At 38.3% G+C, this 22322-nt stretch overlaps 2 protein-coding genes across 2 annotated transcripts; both read right to left on the reverse strand.

Annotated features, from left to right (window-relative positions):
* Nucleotides 1-7460: 7460 nt before the first annotated feature.
* Nucleotides 7461-11513, reverse strand: LOC104903000 (putative pentatricopeptide repeat-containing protein At5g09950). The gene is given in 3 exon segments (XM_010690969.4): nucleotides 7461-7520; nucleotides 7611-10064; nucleotides 10067-11513. Coding segments are annotated over 2 exon segments (3153 nt in total). The 5' UTR covers nucleotides 11373-11513; the 3' UTR covers nucleotides 7461-7520; nucleotides 7611-8217.
* A 4590-nt stretch (nucleotides 11514-16103) lies between these two features.
* LOC104903001 (phytochrome C) lies at nucleotides 16104-22070 on the reverse strand. The gene is made up of 5 exons (XM_010690970.3): nucleotides 21918-22070; nucleotides 19255-21373; nucleotides 17859-18672; nucleotides 17336-17632; nucleotides 16104-17183 (listed from the first exon to the last, which is right to left on the reverse strand). The coding sequence occupies exons 2-5, from the start codon at nucleotides 21305-21307 to the stop codon at nucleotides 16970-16972; spliced, it is 3378 nt and encodes a 1125-aa protein (XP_010689272.2). The 5' UTR covers nucleotides 21308-21373; nucleotides 21918-22070; the 3' UTR covers nucleotides 16104-16969.
* Nucleotides 22071-22322: the final 252 nt, after the last annotated feature.

Consider the following 22322-nt stretch of genomic DNA (forward strand, 5'->3'; position numbering starts at 1 on the left):
TAGCTAGGTATTGTTGCCGAAGTGGGTTGGATAAGGCAAGTCATCCTGCTTTTGAGAGGTAATTAGTTTTTCATTTCGCCAGTTTTTTCCTTACCTTTTCCACCAAGAATTGCATTTGGGCTCTAGTAGGTCTCTTATGGGACAATGGAAGACCTAAATACATCCCTATGTCTTTTCTTTCGGACACCCCTAAGGTTTATTGAAATAAGGATCTCATCTCACTTGTGGTGTTGGGAGAGAAAACCAAGCGACTTTTGTTTTCGTGAATTTTTTCCCCGAACACTCTGAAAAGGTTTTTAGGGTATCTCTCACCAAGAAGACTGTAGATTCCTCCACTTTCCCAAACAACAAGAGGTTATCCGCAAACATGAGGTGAGATATTGGAACTCTTTTTTTACCCCACCCAAAAAGGGGTCCATGCCTTGGAGAGACATGCTTCATTAATCCTATGTGTGAGGTTTTCTAAGCACAAATTGAACAGATAGGGAGTCATAGGGTCCGCTTGTCTTAGCCTCTAGTGTGATGAAAATTCTCCCTTTTTCTTCCATTGAAAACAATAGATGATGAAACTTTTGAGATGCAAGTCAAAATGATCTTGATTGTATCATGGTATATGCCTACCCCCATGAGGCATTCTCAAACAAACCCCCACTCTATGCGGTTATAGGCTTCTTTTAAGTCAATTTTCATAACAAACCAACTTGTGCCCCCCTTCTTTTTGCCATAGAATACAGGATCTCCGTAGCAATCACTATGCTCGTATTAGGTCCTCTCCTCTTAGTAAAACTATTTTGGTTTAGAGATATGAAATTAGGCATAAGAGGTTTCAACCTATTTACTAAGATCTTAGTGAACACCTTGTATAGTGTATTACGCAAGCTGATAGGTCTCAAGTGTTTGAATATCTCGAAGGGGGGGGGGGGTTATTGCTTCGGGATTAGGAATATTAAGGCTTCACAAGAGGTGTTAGGTACATCTCCTTGTCTACACCAATCCTTAATTGCTAGGCAAACCTCCTCCACCACAACATCCCACATGTTTTTGAAGAAGATTGGGTGTAAGCCATCAGGGCCCCGGGGCTTTGTTAGGGTGCATGGAGAACAAACTTATCCTAATCTCCTTATCTGAAGGCAACACATTAAGTTGGTGAGTACACAAATTGGTTGTCCTTTGGACATTGCTAGAATGATGACTAGTGGTATATATGTTATGAAAAAAAAAAAATCTGAAATATGGTTTCTAATGTCAATAGGCCCCGGCAACCTATTTCCTACATTGTCATTCAAACTTAAGATTCCATTAGAATTTCTTTCCATGAGGACACTTATTTGAAAAAAGCGTGTATTTCTCTCACCATCCCTCAATCTTTCAACATGGCTCTTAGCCATCCATAGAGCTTCCTATTGATTTAAAATATTTATTAGGTTAGCTTGTAGCTCTTTCTCAAGGACGACAAGAAGTGAGAGTTTGGGTTCAATTAAAGGGCTTTTTGGATACCTTTGAGTCTCGCTAAAATTCTTTTCTTTCCATAATAAACATTACCACAGTTATATTTATTCCAATCAACCATAGCTAGACCTAAGGATGCAAGTCTACCGCTAATTGTCATGGCACTGGTCATTTTCTCTCATTCTTGTTGGACAAAAGTCCTACAAGTTTTGTCTTGTAACCACATTGGTTCAAAACGGAATGGTTTTTCCCAGCTAGACATTTGATTTGGGTGGAGTGATAAAAACAATGGATTATGGTCCAATTTTATTCTAGGCAAGTGAGTAAGGAAAGAGTCAGGGAAAGCAACAAGCCAATGGTCATAAATCGAAGCTCTATCCAACCTTTCCCAAATCGGTTTCCTTTTTCTATTATTCGACCAAGTAAATTTTGGGCCATGAATACCTAAATCAACTAGCTCACACCCGTCCATAGTCATAGCATATCTCTCTACTCTTCTCCTAACAACCGGCCTTCCCCCAAATTTTTCATTTTGACTAATAACTTCGTTAAAGTCTCTAATCACAACCCACAGGATATGCACAGAAGGAGCAAGTTGTAATAGGATTTTCCCAAAGCAATTCACGAACTTTAGGATGCGGATTTGCATAAATTGACGAAAGCAAAAAAGTAGTAGAAGAGTGACAAACCTCAACGAGATCATGTACTCCTTGGGTGCTTGTTCCCATGATGTGAATTCGAAGACGATTCGGGTTCCACAAGATCAAGACCCCCCCCCCTCCCCAAAACCAACCAGGTCAACAAGGTACCATTTCGAGAATGATAAGTTTTTCACAATGAACTCAGTATGCTCTCTAGTAACCCATGTTTCGGATAGCACAACAATATCCGGGCCATGGGTGACAAAAAGGTGGCAAAAATTTGTTTTAAACGTTGGGCACCCCAAGCCCCTCGCGATCCAGTTAATGACTGACATGCTACGTGGTATTGGAGAGCGTTTTTTTATGCTTTGGTAGAGAGCACCTTCCTGGTGGCCTAACACCTCCACTTCTAGCTTGTACGATGAATGGACACATACAGAATGCTCTCTGCGTATTCTCGAGGGGCATTTTTCTCTTTTCCCTCTTCCCAAGTCACTGACATTTGGAGTTGTTTGAGGGGAGTGTGCATTCGGCCGACCCACAGTGTGTTGGTGTTGCTGATGAGGGTGACCCTTTGTGTTGTCACCTCACTTTTGTGCCGGAAAGCAGGGATCTAAAGGAAGGGCTCTTTAGCTTGCTCAGAAAGGGGTCTCCTTCCCCCTGCGTTCAAGATGTCCTTTTCCGCTACTACAAAATAAGACCTTTCGGACGTTAGCAATCTCCGATGAGGGAGGAGTGGAGCTCGATCGAGCCATGAACTTATGTTCATGAGAAGCTCTCGCTCCTCCAACTCTACCCCTACTTCCTTCAATTAGAACCACTTGACAAACATGGTCATGATTTCCGGTAACCCACCTACCCAACGTTTAACCCAACACTATATGACCAAATTGAATTAAACTCCATGCCTAGTTAGTTACATGAGTAACTACTTCACACACCAGCATCGGTACAATAATTAACATAAAAAAGTGGATTGATGTACTCAAAACTCTTGAGGTATAATCTATCTAGAAAAAAAAGAGAAAACATGTGTTCTTACTGAATTTATATCAAAAGCAAAAGAGAAAAAGATGAACATATTACCTTACAAAGTTGATTGATTAGAGAAATCTCTGACAAAAAAACAAAAGAAAACGAATCGGTTAAATAAACAAAAGAGAATTGAAAAAAATAAAGTTACATCTATCCCGAAACCAAAAAAATATATGCCAGATTAGTCGATACCTTCTTGAAGAAGAAAAATAAAAGTTCGGGGAATCATACAATTACCGTAACTATTAGTTATAAATACATATGGAGAGAGGTTAGATTTCAGTTACTAACTTATGTAATTACTGAATTGATAATTGAACTTCAATGTGCAATGAGAATATTGACAGGATTTAGGAGTGATTAGCGAATTAAATTACATATGCAATCAACAGATTTGTGCTAAGATTAACAATTTTACTGACCTTTTTTATTGGCAATGTCGTCTGATCTTTGAACTCCATCTCTTAATCCGTATTCTGGAACAATGATTTTAAAGTTCGATTAGTAGCAAGTATAATTTGTAGCACTAGCCCATTAATTACGAAGTGGAGGAGTGTAACATTCATGATGAATTTTGAAAGGGGAGATAGAGCAAGGGGATGACTGCAACGAAAAAAAAAACTTGGCTGCAAGTAGGCGTTGATTACCACATTACTAAATTCTTTACAAACATATTCATTATTTTGTGGAAATAAGAATCACTAAAAGATGTTAGCTTAGATGGCGAGTCTTTAAAAATTCTTAAGTAAGGTCAGGTGTTCGATTTTGGGCTTGAGCATATTTATTTTTTAAATAACGATCATCTGACTTTGATGGTTAATTGTAGACATGGCAAAATTCTAGTGGGAGGAGGGTGCCAGATGGCGCATAGACGTTGTCAAGCACACCTTTGGATATATCTATCTATCTATACAAATATATTAAAAGGTGTGCATAAACAACAAACTATGCCACGTGGCGCTCTCCCTAGGGAATTTCGGTTCATGTAATCCATGTACAATAATTTTTTTTAGAAATTGCGTAGTATAGAGTTTGATCCCGAGACCTCATGTACATATACTAAAGTCTTAACCACTAGGCTAAGTTGTTTTTAGTGTTATTATCATAAAGTATTATATTAATAAATGAATTTTTTTCTTATCCGGGACATAGCCCGGGCCTAATAACTAGTTAATCATTAAAAGATGTTATCTTAGATGGTGAGTCTTTAGAAATTCTTACCTAAGGTCAGGAGTTCGAGCTTGGGCTTGAGCATTTATTTTCTAAAATAATGATCTTCCAACTTTGATGGTTAATTGTACACATGGCAAAATTCTAGTGGGAGGAGGAGGGTGCCACATGGCGCATAAATATTGTCAAGCACGCCTTTTAATATATTTGTATATATATTACTATAGTTTAGAATTACCTCGATTACATCTTAAAATTTGTGGATTGTTTACGAGGTACGTCTAAAATTTGATTTTACAAAGAGGTACCCCTTCGTTTTCAAATTCATTGGGTACTCTTTAGGCTTACATATAATGTACCACACACCCTCAATAACTTACCTATATTGATTCCATTAGTCGAAATGAATCATAATTAGTTGACTCATATCCCAATTCCCCAAATATGTCATACTATGCCCAAAGCATTAAAATCATATAAAATTGCTTAAAATGTATTTTGGCCTCTATCAAAGCTATAATACTCATGATTGCTATAAGATTGCGTTTGGATACCCATATTTCATTTCAAATAGTGCATTCAATTTTGAAATTCCAATTTTTGGAATTCAATTCCAAGTCTAGTGTTTGGGAAACTTAAGAATTTCAAATTTGGAATTTCAAATTCCAATAAGCTATTTGGGAATTCAAAGAATTTTAAATTCAAATATATTGTTTGCCAAACCAAGTTAAAGTTTGGAATTGTAATTCGATCCTACAACCAACAAAATAGAACTACTAATCGCTAATACATAATAAAATCCAGTCTAACTTTTGCTCCTCCGGTAGATGTTTTAACATATCGAACCCATTCACCGTCCCGTTCAGAAACCTCTTCACAGTTTGAAGCACCTGTTGACCCGAAAGCCCAAGAAAAAAAAAACTATTAAGAAAGAAAGGATATATGATGCAGAACCACATAATAACCAAAAGTTTAAGGGAGCAACATTATTCATGGCTGTAGTTACTAATTAGAATATACTTCATAAACTATACAAAGATGAAATCACATAGCAGATTTCATATTAGGAGTATGTTCAAACCAATCCTAGCAAAAGTCAGCCAGAAACATAATACTGTGAGTAGGTATTCAAGGCAAACAGAAATTGGTAAAATTTTCTTGCTATATTTAAGCTATTCATGTGAGATTAATGTCTATGTTGAAGATAAGTACCCAGTGTGTGATGCCAGTATACTAGCCTAAAACTCGCATATATACATGTCCTCTTATCAGCTAAAGCATAAAACTTGTAATATGAGTTCAAAAATAAATGCGAACACAACAGAATGACTAGAACAAATCCTAATTTGACTGACAAGAAGCCCCGAATAAAAACTAATACATCATCACTAAGTCACTAAAAGGGAAGCTTCTTGTAGATACTCAGTAACCAATTGCAAAGACTAAAAAAACCCTAATTAATCGCAAGATATATATAAATAATATATAGAATAGAAAATTCAATCAATTACACATTCTAACCTAAAACAATATTTATAACTCAACCATAAACAATCTTGCAGCAAATTCATGGTAAAAGAATTAAGAATTGAGAAACTAACCTTAAAAATAAGATTTCGCAATGTAGGAGGAGAGAGAAAGCTTGCGATGTGTTGAGGAGAGAGAAAGCTTGAGGAAGACAATGAAAAGGAGAAACCGAAGAATCGATGTAGCTTGTGAAACCAGATAATCGAGCTCGAAAAATCTCCAATGGAAGAGAGAGAAAATGAGTAGAGAGTTTTGTCGTGATGTTTTGAGGATGAACAGATGAAGTTTGGATTTCAAATGACAGTAATTTACTATGGATTTGAAATGATATGGGCTGAGGTATATTTAATATGTGTAGGGAATTGGGCCCAAATCCAATTCCAAATACTTTGAATTGCCAAACATGTGAATTGGCCCAATTCCAGCATTTCAAATGAAATGTTTGTATCCAAACAGGCCATAAAGAGATTTAGCAGGCTAATCATTCTAACAAGATACATCTTCCTTTTAGGGAGCTCATTTCCTAATATACTCCAAAGTTAAGTGTGCTTTGTTGAAAGTAGTTTAAAGATGGGCGACCTCTTGAAAATTTCTCAGAATGCGCATGAGTGTAGACAAAATTGGTGAAGATGGTAAAGTGGGGGTGTTAAATATGACTTGAAATCTTGTGAATGGCATAAGGCTAACTTTGAATGCACATATCTCTCAATCTATAAATGATTTTGATGTGATTCAAATTGGAGGTGATAGCTTGTTCAAAGAGCTTTCCAACGATAGGTCATATGCCCAATTTCGATGAGAAACGAGAAAGTTATGACTGTTTTACGAAAAACTGACGAAGTTGTTTCGTCCCGGGCCCGACCGGGCGGATTTCGCCCGACCGGTCGGGCGATGCGCAGTTTTGAACGCTGAACGCGTTTTTTCGATATATTTTTCGTTTTAAGTTATCTTTTAGGGTTTGTACGGGTTCCTTATGATTATAAAAGGGCTCTTAGTGTTCATTATTATTAACACAACTTATGAAACACTTTTAGCCTCTAGATTTAGGACTCTTGTATTATCTCTCTGATTTTCTCCATTATAGTGAAGAAGCTCTAATCCCCCACCTGTGGATGTAGGTCAAATTTGACTGAACCACGTAAATCCTTGTGTTCTTTGTTTGTTCATCTTTATTATTTTCTCACCTTCATTATTTCATTGATTTTCTGTTCCGCATTAATCAAACTACAACACATCCGTTATAACAGGGGTTAAGGTTTTACCTTATTAAAAAAAGTGACTAGAGGTCATTCAAGCTAACAAATATAAACACCTGTTATTTAATTAAGAGTCATGCATTTCGTGAAAATGGAAAGTTTCAAAATAAGGAATACCTAGTGAATAGTTGAAAATGGAGAAATGCAATGCATTTCGTAAAAACTCCTGGATGTCTACTTGTTCACGAGATTATTACAATCTAACACTAGTGAAAAAAATCTTCATTTGCTACATCACAAGTGCTCCTGTTCTATGCAAAACACAACATTTGAGATTTGACACACCTAAATTCGCTACCCGATCCTGTTGACTGAGAACTAAAATGGCATATAAAATTTTCACATAATCAATATGAAGTACAAAACAACTTGAAGAAGTCTTGACAGGCATATAAAATTTTCACATAATCACGAATCGGCATCCAAGCTTTTGTAGGCCAATCTGTCAATGAAAGAGATGCATGACAAGTCAATATAAAATCATAGTATATAGGTTGAACAGAAGGCACTTGTATGGAGTATGAGCTCTCACCAGTTGCACACAATATGAAGAAAGAGCAGCTGTTCATTGGCTGACCTGATAAATCAAGTGAAGCAAAAGTCATGGAGTTTGAGCATCATTGACAACGTACTGTTCTTGCAAAGCCAGATATGGCTTTAGTTGAACGCTCAGCAAAATCTGAATAATTAGTTCTCATCTGCCTCGTTTTACATGTACTGCTCCAAGAAACATGTTCAACTTCCCATAAACTCTTTCTGCAGCCAGCAGGCCTCTTTGTTGTTAGCTCAAGGCGCCATGTAAGTAGTTTGCTAGTTGGATCTTTCTGCTGATGAAGACCATAACTTGCACTTAAGAAGTCGAGCATTGCTTTAAAATTGCATTTGCTTTCCGAATCTTTTCCCCTTTGATAGTTCAAGGAAAAAGCTAAAATGCTTATGAGTTACCAGCATGGTTCAAGTGTGGTTCTAGTGATACAAGATAACATGATTACTCTGCTTTACGCCCATAAGGCCATAAATCATCATATTAGGCTCTGTAAGCTCAGAGCAGATGAAGAAAAAAGAATCCAGTGAGAGTAGCAGCATTTTCATTGTAAACTTCAAAGGCCTGAAGGTCTCAAGAATATATGGAGATAATGTTACCAATAATCCCTACATGAGCACTCACCATGAGAGAAATGATGGAATCTGTTAGAGTCTCTCAGCACAATTTGGCGACCAATGATCTTAGATATGTATCGAAAAGCTAAGTGACAGTCACCACAAACTCGCAAATTTTTCATTATCCTGATAGTGGAGGTTGATTTGCGGGTAAGAACAAAAGCAATAGCCAGTTTCTCGCTGTGATAACTCAGGAGTTCATCCTTGCTCTCTGGCTCAAGGTCATACAAAGCAGAGTCTGTCTGTGGCACATAACCAGCATCCCTCAATTTTCTCAGCAGTTCTCCAAGTTTTTCGTATATTGCACCTTTCTCAGGGTGTGATTTGTCTCCAGCAACAAACACATGAATACCGTCTTTCATAGTAACCCAACTGCATCCAGCTTGCTTCTTGGCTGCTGCTGAACTCATAGCAGACCGAGTAATGGCCATGTTCTCCCACTGAGCTCCAGCAGCATACATGTTAGCAAGTAGTACATAATTTGTGCCATTTTCTGGCTCTAATTCTAAAAGCATCTTTGCAGCTCGCCTACCTAATTCACTGTACCGCCCGTTTGTCCGGCAGCAAGATCCCAAAACAGTTCTCCAAATGAGAATGTTCGGTTGCATAGGCATTTTGTTTATGAAATCTTCAACCTTATCTAACTTACCTGATCGTCCAAAGAGATCAACCATACATGAAAAGTGCTCCATTTGAGGAGCCAATCTATAGTCGTTGCTCATGGACTCAAAATGCTGAAAACCTTTTTCAACCAGTCCGCCATGACTACAAGCAGATAGGACTCCAACAAAAGTGACATGATTTGGCAGTTGACCTTCTTCCTTCATTTGGTCAAAAATCTCTAAAGCTTTGTCGACTAGTCCATGCCGTGCATAACCTGATATCATGGTATTCCAAGAATATAAATTTTTTCGTGGCATCAGCTCAAAGCATCTTGAAGCGTAGTCTATTCTTCCACATTTTGCATACATGTCAACAATTGCACTCCCCACCACAACATCAGATTCCAGACAAGCCCTGATTTGACAAGCATGGACTTGCATTCCACGCTCCATTGTAGCAATCGAGGCACATGCACTAAGGACAGTGGCGAAGGTGAAGTGGTCTAACCTCTGACCATTCTGCATCATGAACCATACAAGATCGAGGGCCTTGGGTAACTGCTCATTATGTATACAACCAGATATCATAGAGTTCCAACTAACCTCATCCCTCCTCTGAGCCATTCTTGAAAAGATTGATTCACAGTCTTCCATCCTGCTGCACTTTCCATAGCAACAGATAAGTGCATTTTCAACTGTTAAGGTATTTGTGAAACAGTATTTGAATGCTAATGCATGAATCTGGGAGCCTAATTCAGAAAGTGAAAGAGACTGAGAAGATACTGCAGAAAGAATATTCACTAAGGTCACCACATTAAGAGTCCAGCCTAATCGCATCATCTCTAGAAAATAAGACACAGCTTCAGATGCATATGTTTCTGAATCAGCCAATGCACCAATTATAGAATTCCAAGACACGTGATCATGCTGTGACATCAAAGAAAACAGTTTCTGGCATTCTTGGAAACAACCTGTATCTGCATATAATGAAAGGAGTGCATTGGAAACTGAGACATCAGAATTTAGTCCTAATTTAAGTGCCTCCGCATGTACTTGCACCCCTTGCCTCAACCAACCCAAGCTAGCACATGAACTTAAACAACTTATCAATGCGAAATTCGTAGGCTTCATACCAGCTCTCCTCATATGGCAGAAATTTGTGACAGCTTTATCGAACAGTTCGTTTTGATCAAGACCAGCTATCAAGGAGTTCCATGAAACAAGTCTCTCTCTCCCATATGTTCAAAAACCGCACAAGCACTTCCTATAGCCCCGCATTTTGCATACATATGAATTAGGGCATTGAAAACGGCCACCTTAACATTCCCTATGCCACTTCTGATTGCATATGCATGAAGCTCTTTACCCTTTCTTCTTCCTTCTTCCAAGTTATCGAATTCAGCAAAAGCACTTAAGAGGACCACATAAGAGTCTGAATTGACTTCAACCAAATGTTTCATTTGTTTGAAAATGTCAACAGCTTCTTCTCCTCTCTTTTGATTAACTAATCCCACCATCAATCCATTCATAGTGACTGCAGTTTTTGCACTCATACACTCAAAAATTTTCCATGAAACATCAATCATACCAAACTTTGCAAATCCACTGACTAAGGCGCTTCCTACATACAAATCTTCTAGATATCCTGATTTTAAAACTCTCGAGGCTATTTGCTGAAGTAACCATGAACCAAGATGAGGAGAGGAAGACGCAGCAGCAATCAAGCTAGCGAATGTGTAAGCATTAGGCTTAAAATCAACCTCTGAACATTCATGTTGCATCTTTGACAACATCTCAAAAGCACCAAATGGTTCTCCTCCTCTAGAGTACACTGAAATAATAGAATTCCACGATTCTAGAATCCTCCCATTTATTTCATCAAACACTCTCCTAGCAGGACCCCATAAGTCCACTGCACAACTACCATACATCGATATCAACACATTATTAACAAGCACATCATGAGAAAAGCTTGTCTTCCATATCAACCCATGAACCTGCATAGCAAATTTCAGATAATCGGGTCCCAACTCTTGGCAAGCGCGCAACACACTACCAAATGCATAATTATTCGGGGCATATCCTGCAAAAAACATATCCCTGAAAGCAGCACACGCCGCAACCGGCATTCCATTATGACTATAACCCGAAATCAAGCAAGCCCAAGTAACTAAATTTCTCTCCGGCATTTCATCGAACACCTGGCGTGCTGAAACAAGGTCAGCGATTCTGACATACGCATTGATAAGGGTGTTGACGAGAAACAAATCTGCTTCAAACCCATGTTTGTAAATTCCGAGATGAAGCTGGTTAGCTTCATTTCGGGAATGAGAATGCTGGAATTTATAAACAAGAAAGTCTCGAATTTCATAGCTAGAATTGGGTAGCAGAGAAGGATGATTTAGGGTTTTAGGAATTGTGGGATATGAAGAAAGATGATTAATGAAAGAAAGAGAAGAAGTGGCGAAAATTGTAGTGAAGTGAGAGAAGCGCCAACTGATGAAATTCCGTTGGAGCAATCGATGAGACATTTACAGTTGGACTGCAATTTGATTCATAGTTTTAGTTTGGCGCCAAATTTCTAGCAACAAGTAGCAACTACATCAACACGTGTCATATGACACGTCCACAGCAATTAACACCTCCTCTCTCCAGTCTCCACCAAAAAAAAAATCTCCAAATTAAATACTTTACTACAAGTAATAATCTAACCAGTCAGTTTTGTAAGTGAGATTTGTTGAGAATAGTGGCCCACACAAGATACCTAAGCTACTGATACCATAATAGAATATAATTGCCTACTTTCTCATTATACAATAGTATAATATATAACCTAGGATAGTAAGAGTGCTACGTTATAATCAAGGGGTAAATCATTAGTAATCTTTGACTATGATATAGCTATCCTATTTTAGTCATACAAGATATTTGAGAATATTCTATCACACCCCCGCAATCGAAGCGGGAGGTTGGCGGACGCTTAGACTGGATCGAAAATCTTCAAAAAGTATCCGGGGAAGTCCTTTAGTGAATATGTCAGCAATTTGATAACGAATGGAACATGAAGAATGCGAACTTCACCTTTTTGGACTTTCACACACAAAATGAATATCCATTTCGATGTGCTTAGTGCATTGATGTTGAACTGGATTACTTGTAAGATAGATAGTACTGACATTGTCGCAGTAAACAAGTGTTGATTTAGCAATTGGGTGATGGAGTTCTAAGAGCAAATTGCATAGCAACATGATTCAGAGACCACATTAGCAACTCCTCTATATTCGGCTTCGGCACTGGATTTGGAAAGAGTAGGTTTCTTTTAGCCGACCAAGAGAGAAGGCTGTCACCTAGAAATACACAATAACCAGAGGTGGAGCGTCAAGTATCAGGGCACCCACCCCAAGCAGCATCAGTATAGGAGATGAGAGAGGTAAGCTTGGATTTGTACAAATGCAAGCCATATGAAGCAGTGCCTTTAATATATCTCAAAGTGCGTTTTAACGCATCCATGTGAGTGATTGTGGGAGCATGCATATGCAAACAAACTTGTTGGACAACATAAGAGATATTTGGTCTAGTAAATGTGAGATAGATATTGAAGGGCTCCAGCGAGGCAGCGATATTTGGTAGGATCATTATAAGGTTCGCCAACAGTTGCACTGAGCTTGCTTTTCGTATCAACAGGAGTGACACAAGGTTTACAATTCGACATACCGACTCTCTCAAGAATTTCTTCAGCATATTTCGTTGAGAGAGAAACAGTCCACCTGCAGTTCGAGCAACAACAATACCAAGGAAATAACTGAGAGGACCTAAGTCCTTCATGGCAAATTCTTTAGTGAGATGAGACATGAGAGATAATCGCAAGTGGTTAGAGGATGTTGTCAAAATGATATCATCAACATAGAGCAGAAGATAAGCAATGTCAGTGCCATAATGATAAATAAATAGATAATGATCAGAATAGCTGTGAGTGGAGCCAATGGTGGCAACAAAATATGCAAAGCGTTGATACCAATCACGAGGTGCTTGTTTCAGTCCATAGAGTGATTTTTTTCAAGAAACACACATAATCAGGATGTGTTAGGTCTTTAAAACCCAAGGGCTGATGCATGTATACTGTTTCATTCAGATTACCATGAAGAAAAGCATTCTTGACATCCAGCTGATGAATCTGCCATGAGTTAGATAAAGCAATGCTCAAGATAGTGCGAATAGTAGCTGGTTTGACCACAGGATTGCAAGTTTCATCACAATACACTCCCACTTTTTAAGACTTGCCATCACCTACAAGACGGGCTTTATGCCGCTAAAAAGAACCATCAGATTTCTTTTTATGATGAAAAATCCACATAGACCGAATGATATTACTCCCATGTCTTATTTTGAATTAGAGCATTATATTCATCCATCATAGCGGCTTTCCAATTCGGGCTATGGAGGGTAGTAATGAGATTTTTAGGTTAAAAAGAGATATGGATATAGTATGGAAATTGTGGTGGTTTTTGGGCTGTGCTTGGAAATACCATGTTGACTTCTAGTGGTCATGTAGTTAGATGGTAAAACAGGGCGAATTGGGCCTGCTAGGTAGGGGAAGAAGATGGAATTTGGGCGGGTGACGAGAGGACAGTTGGGTTAGGAGGTGATGCAGTTGGGCTGCAGCAAACTGGGCCTGGGAAGAGTACGTGAGGACTGTTGAATATGTACGAGTAAGGGAGAGGAAGTAGGGGACGCATGGTCTAGTGAGGGAGGTGGGCCAAGAGCATGAGGGCTGGCAGGATGTGAAGGAGTATGGGGAGAGACGTGGGCGGGGGAATGGAGAGGAGTATGGGCCGTGTGAGAAGGAGATGCTGCAGAAGGTGTGGATATGTGATGAAGGATGTATACCATGGTCGAAAAATTAATAGGATGTAGGGATTGTGGTGTGGATTTTAGAAAATGGAAATTGAGTTTCACCAAAGAGAACATGTCTGCAAATGATGATTTTTCCATTAAAAATGTTATAGCATTTATAGCCACAATGATTAGAAGGATAACCAAGAAAGACGCATGGTGTTGATCGTGCTTGGAGTTTATGAATTGAGGTAGATGGAAAAAGAGGATAGCAAAGACACCCAAAAATGCAGAGATGAATGGGGTATTATGATATAGAATTTGTGTGGGGGAGGGGTAATCGAGAATTTTTGAGGGCAGGATACTGTGAAGATAAGTAGCCATTTGAAGAGCATGTGGCCAAAATGATGGGGGGCATGGAGGATTGAGCGAGCATGGTTCGAACAATATTATTGATTGTTTGTATTTTTCGTTCGGCTTTGCCATTTTGAGCAGAAGTGTAGGGACATGAGAAGCGGAAACGCATACTGCTTTGGGCACAAAACTTATGGAAGGGGTTGTTATCAAATTCACGCCCAATATTTCTTTAATATATATATATATATATATATATATATATATATATATATATATTAGGAAAAACTGATTTAATCAGTCCCAACTTTGGGCGTCCTGACAAAAACCGTCCTGACAAAAACAGTCCCAACTTTTATTTTTTACTGTTCAGTCCCAACTTTTGGGGATACTTTACACGCGTGGACCTAGCAGGTTATCAACATGCTAATGCAGGTAAACACTAGTCACGTGCCTCCACGTGACTTTTTTTAGTTAACAAAACCCAGAATCCGCCCCCCCCAACACATTCTCTTTCTACCTAACTTCTGTGAAAACCCCCAAAAAACTTCGACTTTGCAATTCTCCTCCTATGGCAGCACATTTCTCCTTGTAAACCTGCGACGAGGTGGAAGGCAATAGGGGATTCGAAGGCTTCGAGGTGGAAGGATGCGAGGAGGATGTGCGAAGGGTTGGGTTGGGGTGGGGTGGGGGAGTGATGTTGCGAAGAGGAGAGAGAGGGGCGTGAGTGGTGGGAGATGAGCAGCAGATGGGAGAGAGGCGGTTGTTGGCGGCAGTTTAGTGGCGTTGTTGAAGCTCGTCGGTGGTGGTCGAAAGGTGGTTGATATGGTTTTTTGGTTTTGGATGCTGAAAAAAAATAGAGGAAGAGTAATATAAATACTTAGTTGATTTTGATCAATTCTGATTTCTTGTTGTGATTTTTGTGATGCAAAATTAAATTCAGTCTCCCCTATTTATAGAGTAACAGTATCTCAGTAACAATTTCCTCAATATAAAAAATCTTAAAACCATTTGAATCCATGGAATTGGAAGAAATCAAGTGGCTAAATTCATGGGTTTAACAAAAATTGGGTAGGTATAATGTGTTTTTGTGAGAGCATGAATCGGTGGGAGTAGATGATGTTCTTGTTATTCAATTTGCCGTTGTTTGATTTGTTCTTGATGTTTGATGAGAATTTCTCGAGAATCTTGTTGGTACTGGTTTTTTTTCTTTGTTTTCTCTTTCTCTCTCTTTCTATTTTGCTGGGTTAGTGAGATGTGAATCAGAAAAATGGGGTGGCAGCCTGGCAGGGGAGAGGGAGGGGACAGTAGTGGCAGGAGAGGGGGAGGGGGTGGATGGCTGGGGAGAAGGAAGAGGAGATTGAAGGGGAGGGGGGAGAATTAAAACATAGAATATATAATTAAAACAACAAAAATAAAGTAAAAAATTAAAAAAAGAAATATTTAACCTCTTAAACCGGCTACTGGTTAACTTGGACTGTTATTGTAAAGGACCCCCAAAAGTTGGGACTGAACAATAAAAAATGAAAGTTGGGACTATTTTTGTTAGGACGTCCAAAGTTGGGACTGATTAAATCAATTTTTCCTATAAATTATGGTATAAAGTTCGTGGATTGGTCACATACTCACATCTTACATTGCGTATTTAAATGAACAATCATAATAAAAACTTTCATTTATCATACTTCTATATACCCTTAACTTTTAGAAGATTTTCTTCTAACAATTAAAATAAAGCATAAACTGGTGAGCACAACCAGAACATTATTGGTACAAGTAACTCAGCATTACTTCACTAGCTATACATTCTTGTAATCACTCTGAGGCCCTAAAGACCCAACTCTTAGGGGGGAAACAAACTTCCTCGTTGATAACGAGCAAAACTCATTAGCAATGTACTGTTTATGACTTTGTGCCAATCAGGCAATCATGTAGAATTTCAAATGACTGTTTGAAAATGCTAGCAAATGACTATTTATAAGTTTGGAAAAAAACATATGTATGTGTAGCTTCAGTACTAGTCGGATTATATGCCATAATGTTACAAATCCTTATTACTTATAAGTCGATGAAAATACTATTTAAGAGCAGTATTTGGAAATAAGCACAACTGGTACAAGGTACTCTTTTAGCCTATTCTTTATCAAACACCAGAAAAACAAGAATTCTGATGGAGATACATTACATTAGATACAAATAAAACTATATTTACTATACAAAAAAAATCTACAACTTACAAACTTCATTTTGTTCCCATTCTTTCCTAAATCATACCAAGAGAGCATATTGTTACAAGTACATGCTCAACCAGACAGCAACTTTGATCGTGGTATGGTAGCGAATGTGAACTTCACTTCTGAACATATATTAAGGTGAACTATTACATAGAAGTCATCACTAGTATGCTCCTGCAAAAAGGTTAGCACCTATGGTGGTTAAATCAGCCGCATCATTTCTCTCTCCAACTAACTCAGCCACGCCTGTTCCTGGTGACAGCACACCCAGCTTGAAGCTGATAAACTGCTCCCCCAAGTATCCTGTTTCAGGAAACCAACCCCCCAACCTTATGTTGGTTAACTTGAAGCATGTTCTCCCTATCAAAGCATGCTCCGAGTCCAAGCACATTACTTCTTTGACACATGAGATAATATCAGTAAAGCTTTGAATAAAATTATTTCATTTCCCCCAAGTTAATTAGAAGACTAGCTAACCTTTTCCACGTAATTTTTTGGTAGCATGTAATATAGAGCCTTCTTCTGGTTAACCAGTGGAATGTTCCCATTATCATCAAGCTCTCAAATGTCCCATCAGCTCATCAGAAGACCAACCAACTTATAAACTCAAAGATGGTGCTAGGCTATGGAATTTATTTGTTGAACAAACGGCTCTTTTGAAATAAGATTGATTCCAACTTTTGGCAGCTTTCTAGTTGAAACTAACTTCATTTGTGGCCAATATCTTGGTTGATCGGAAATTCTAGGTGAATGACGAAAGACGAGCAATCTTCTCCCCTAAGATATTGCAGAGTGCCATTCATGATTTTGACAAGTTTGTGGCTTATGTACAAACCCAATCCTTCTCTTGACATGCCTGCTCTACGGTGGAACATCTCTAGGACCAGATCTTCTGGGATTCCTGGGGATGGATGTGTAATCCTGCAAATCAATTTACACATCATATTTCAACATTTTTACCAGTTTATGGGTATCTTAGTATTGTTCTTCCGATTCTAGATTTGATTCATCAAGACTTGAATTACCAATTCTAAATTTAAAGATCACGAGTATCATAAATGAATGATACTTACCTAAATTCAACATGAAGAAATTGCATCTTTGTTCCTAGAGATTCCTTACTAGGATTTACCATGAACATAACTGATGATCCACTAAATGCAGGGGTAAAACGGACAGCAACTGTCAAAAAATCTGAAAGGACTTGCTGGAGCCTCAAGTTGTCTCCATACACATACATAGAGGACAGATCAGCAGGTAAATTCTGAATGAGCTGCACCTGGCTTTCCTGGCTTGAGGGCATCACCTGACTCATTACAGCCTCAAGAGCTATCCCGAGGTTGAACTCAGCATTTCTTGCTTCCATGTAACTGCAAGCAGCAGTCAAAACCAAATTAGTAGTTTCATATATATAATTTCCTGATATGAAAGCAATGATTAGAAATGGCAACAAAAAAGTTACAAAAAAAAAACATTGAAGTTTTCGATGTAGTGATAATTCTAGGTACTATAAATAACTTGAATTTCAATATAGGGAACAACAAAAAGGGAAAAAGAAAAAAGGAGGAACTGCAGATACTAAGCAAAACATCCTACCCTTCCTCAATACTTGGGATATCAGTGTCCTCAGCTATCTTCATTAACTGATCTTCACACAATGACCTCGTCAGAAGCAGCCGTTTTTGCCCTCCACTCAACTCAGATGACTCCACTAACTTACGAGTAAACATCATCCCTTGTATTGGATTTCTAATCTGCTCTCGGATATATGCCAACTTATTTTGAGTACTCTCAGCAGCCTTTCTTGAGACCCTCTGCAAGTTTACAGAATATTGAAGTTCTGGACTAGGTAAATGTAGAAAACACAGAACTCCAGTGACCTTTCCCTCGGCATCAGTCCTCGGACTTGCAGAGAGCAATGTATCAATACATTTACCATGCCGATCAAAGAATATAAAACTCACTTTATCGGCATTCTCACCTGCAATTATCTTATTTACTACTATCCTGAGCCCAACTAAGGTATCATGATCTTTGACCTGGCAACCGATATGTTCGGTAGTGAAAACCTCTCCAAGAAGCATTCGACCAATGGCTTCCTCTTTACTAAACGCAGATAGTTTTTCCATTGCATTGTTCCACTCCGAACACCGACCTTTCTCATCCATCATAAATATTGGTGGAATAAGATGATTAGGGTTCCTTATGATTCCAGTATAATCGCCCTGTAGGTGGGTATATTTGTCCATGATGCTTTTCTGTAAAGTAATATCTTGCCCAATAAAGCATATTCCTATAACATTTTCATTCATATCTCGACTACAACATGCATTAACTACAACCAAAGAAGTCTCCTTTTCTAGGGAACCAAATGTTCTTAGTCTTACTTGAACATCTTTCTCCTCCGTACCTGCCAATTCCATTTCATATAATATGAGTTTTAACAAAAGAAAATGTTAGCAATGCTAGATCAATGGGTGATTAAAAAGAGATGCTGATGGATAATCTTTCTCACAGCACTTGTATGCATTGCGATTATTAATTTCGTATCACAAATCTTTCTTTTTACCTAGGACTAAAGGCGGAAGAGAGAAAGAAAAAAATTGTACTTACATTACCACATGATCTAAAATGTAAAAATTCCATTTTACTTTAACCAGATCAGCACCACTATAATTTCAAGCATAAATATATCACAAGAAGTATGCAATAAAAGATGGGAATACAGATTCCTTTTTTTTATTTTTTATAAACTGTATAAGAAGCTATCTAACTAGCATAAGAATACTCCAGTCTCCAACTACCAGATTCAGCTTAGAATAGATAGACATAAGCTATGGATAGATTTAATATTTGTGCATATAAAAGTAACCAAACAAGAATCTAATGATGAAGCAATTGAGAACTATTATCCTAACATGATCTTAATGACAATTTACAATTCCGGTGTGATAAAAATAGCTCAAAGACCAATCATTATGCTATAGATTACCTTGTACAGCCAAGGAGAGCATGTTTTTGACTATGTCAACTGTTTCATCACTAACCACGTCAATTAAGGGTAAGCCCATTGCTTTCTCTATTAGTAAACCTGTTATCTCAGCCATTTTGACATTCCATCCATTTATAACACCAGACACATCCACAGAGAAAATTGGGACAGCAGCAGTTTCAATGAGACGGATCATTTCGCTAGTGACGGTTTGGAGTGTATTCACCAGTGAATTATCAACCCCAGGTACATTTACAATCATGTTTGAATTGTTTTTGATGGTTTTCGAATCAGTTGTAGCAGTATCCTTCAATAAGCCTCTCAGTATCAGTTGTAATGAATGGATAGCATCCATTTCCATATCTTCCCAAGGTAGACTTCTCCACTTGACCACCTCTAGAAATGCCTTAAATGATGATCTTGGATGCATCTTTCTTCTCTCATCCGTGTCCACAGGGTCGTGTTTCGCACCACCCCATTTGATTTCCTTCGCTGTATGCGACCTAAACCAAAACAGGACATCATTTGATGTTATTCTAACTGCAACCATCCCACAGACTGCATCCCCAAGTTCTGAAGCCCTAGGGTAACCAGCTTCCTGAAGGCTGTCAGTGCTTAATCCTTTAGTAGTGCCATGGTGATCAAGGAGCCACTGTGCTATAACTCTGATCTGTATTTCAGATGGAGTAATGCCAAGCAACCAGACTTTATTCTTGAAGAAGAGTGCAGCTCCGTCGCACTTGATCAGGTCCATCACATTAGGTGACTGGGTTATGATTGCTGTAGGGGAGTCTCTCATGAGCATGTCACAAAGCACAGTTTGAATCCTCAATATGTGTTTTTCTCTCATTTGAACAGCCAATTCAACTTCCTTGTTAATTTGTATGCCAAAAACTTGAACTAAGAATTCACAAGCATATCTTTGGGGGACTGGAACAAACATCGATCTTGTGTGATGACACACAACCAACCCCCATAACTTTTTTCCTCTCCGTCGATCATTAACCTCATCATCTTCCTCATTGATTGTCACAGCCATCACAAGAGATGCAACAGAACCCATATTTGCCATATACTGCGCATGGCAACCATGTGGAGCTCTTAAAGTTGATCCACCGAGACTCAGTGGTTTAGTCAATTTGTCATCTTGAATCACTTTTATGGGAGAAGCAAGACAATCACATATCATCCTCACCTTGTTTTTTAGAAACAGAAATCTTGAAGCTTGTGGTATATCAGTTGCTGGATAATGCAGACCAAGATAAGGTTCCAATTCAGGCCTACAATTCTCAGCAATCACTTCTCCATGCTCATCTTCATGAAATTTATACACCATAACCCGGTCATAATTCGTTAGTTCCCTCACTTCTTTAGCTAAAACATCACACAGAAGCTGGATATTATGGGTTGGTAATGATTGCAATTTTGAAATGGCCTTAGCTGCAAGCTTATAAGACTTTAATGCCCCTGCAGTTGTTACCTCAGAATCATCGACATTCACTGGCTCCAAGTCTATGACCAATCCCACATCAATTCTATGTAGAATAGCATAAAAGGGCTTACCTGAATTCTTACAATAAACAAGCATGGGATTGAGGAGATTAACCTCGGGGAAATGTAGAGCTTTTTCTAGTGCAGAAGCACTCAAAGAGCTAAAAAGAGTTCTTACATCAGTTCCAAACTTTAAAGCCTCTTCTTGTTTGATGTTAGGGACAGAAATTGGAGCCAAGTCCAACATCTCAGCCGCATTTTCACTATACGCAAGGACGCGGAAGTCCTGCTTGTCAATGGCAATCAGACACCCGAAAGACTGGATGAGGCTCCCTCTTTGCATCTTTTGAAGATAGGATGACACTGTTGAGGAAGGAATATTGCCAGTAGAAGTTGACAAGTTGATATCAACTGAAGAAGAATAATCAAAGTGGCGCCTAGACTCATCAAAATCCAAAGCAAGCTTAGCATCAATGGGAGTTTGAGCCATTACTCGGGCATCATGCCTCGATCGAGACGAACTTCCCCTAGAACTTGTCCTGTTAGTCGACCTTGAAGACATCTTTTACAACAACTTTTCTCTTTTCTGCAAGCTAACTAATCACTGTCTTAATACTCTAAATACAACCTACACAACCAAGAGTATCATTAGTTCTATACTACCTAGAAAGTGAAATTCAAGAATAGCAACCTCACACAATAATTCTTCCTAAAAAAAAAAAAAAAAAAAAAAAAAAAAAATCTAATTTACGCAAAACCCATTTCAAATTAGCCTTCAGATATCAGGAAATTAACTTCTCTTATCCAATTCTGTATTCCATTAATCCCTTTTTAGTTCTTTACTACCCAGAAATAATGGAATTCAAGAAAAACAACCACACTAAAAACAAAATTAATTCTTCCTAATAACAAAAAGATCATATTTTAAGTAAAACCCACTTCAAATCAGCCTTCAATTATCATACAATTCACTTCTCTCATCCAATTCTACATTCAAAAAATTCCCTTTTCAGTAAAAATTCATTAAGCTAGCTCACCCACATAAATTCAAGCAAAGAAAGCAGACTCACAGTATATTTACAATCACAACAAGAATTCACTACATGAAAACTTACCATAAAACGCAATTTAAGTTTCAAATAAATAGTTAAGCTCAATGAAATTGAACGTACCATGAAGAGAAGAGCTTGAAATGAACAAACAACAATGGAAAACACTTTAACAAGCACCTAAAATAGCGCCATTCGTACTACAAAACGCAAAACTCAAATAAAGGAAGAGAGAGAAAAGTTAAAGAGAATCCCGAGTTCTGATAAAAAGTTATGGAGGTCCATGTCACCAAACTCATCGGTTGAGAGGGCCCCACAACTATTGTCACGCAACAATACTCGTTTTTAACTACAATTGGCTACAGTTGATTACATGTTTGTTTTTGTCAGCTGGATAAACAAACTGGTTTGCTAAACGACGCCCTATTTATTCCTATTAACGCCCTAAATACGTATTTTATACACCCATACGTATTTTCCTATTGATCTCCCCTCCATTCCCTTTCCTTTCCTCTTACCCCTTCCCTT

The sequence above is a fragment of the Beta vulgaris genome, chromosome 9 (genome assembly GCF_026745355.1).
Source record: "Beta vulgaris subsp. vulgaris cultivar EL10 chromosome 9, EL10.2, whole genome shotgun sequence".
In the NCBI taxonomy this organism is placed as follows: domain Eukaryota; kingdom Viridiplantae; phylum Streptophyta; class Magnoliopsida; order Caryophyllales; family Amaranthaceae; genus Beta; species Beta vulgaris.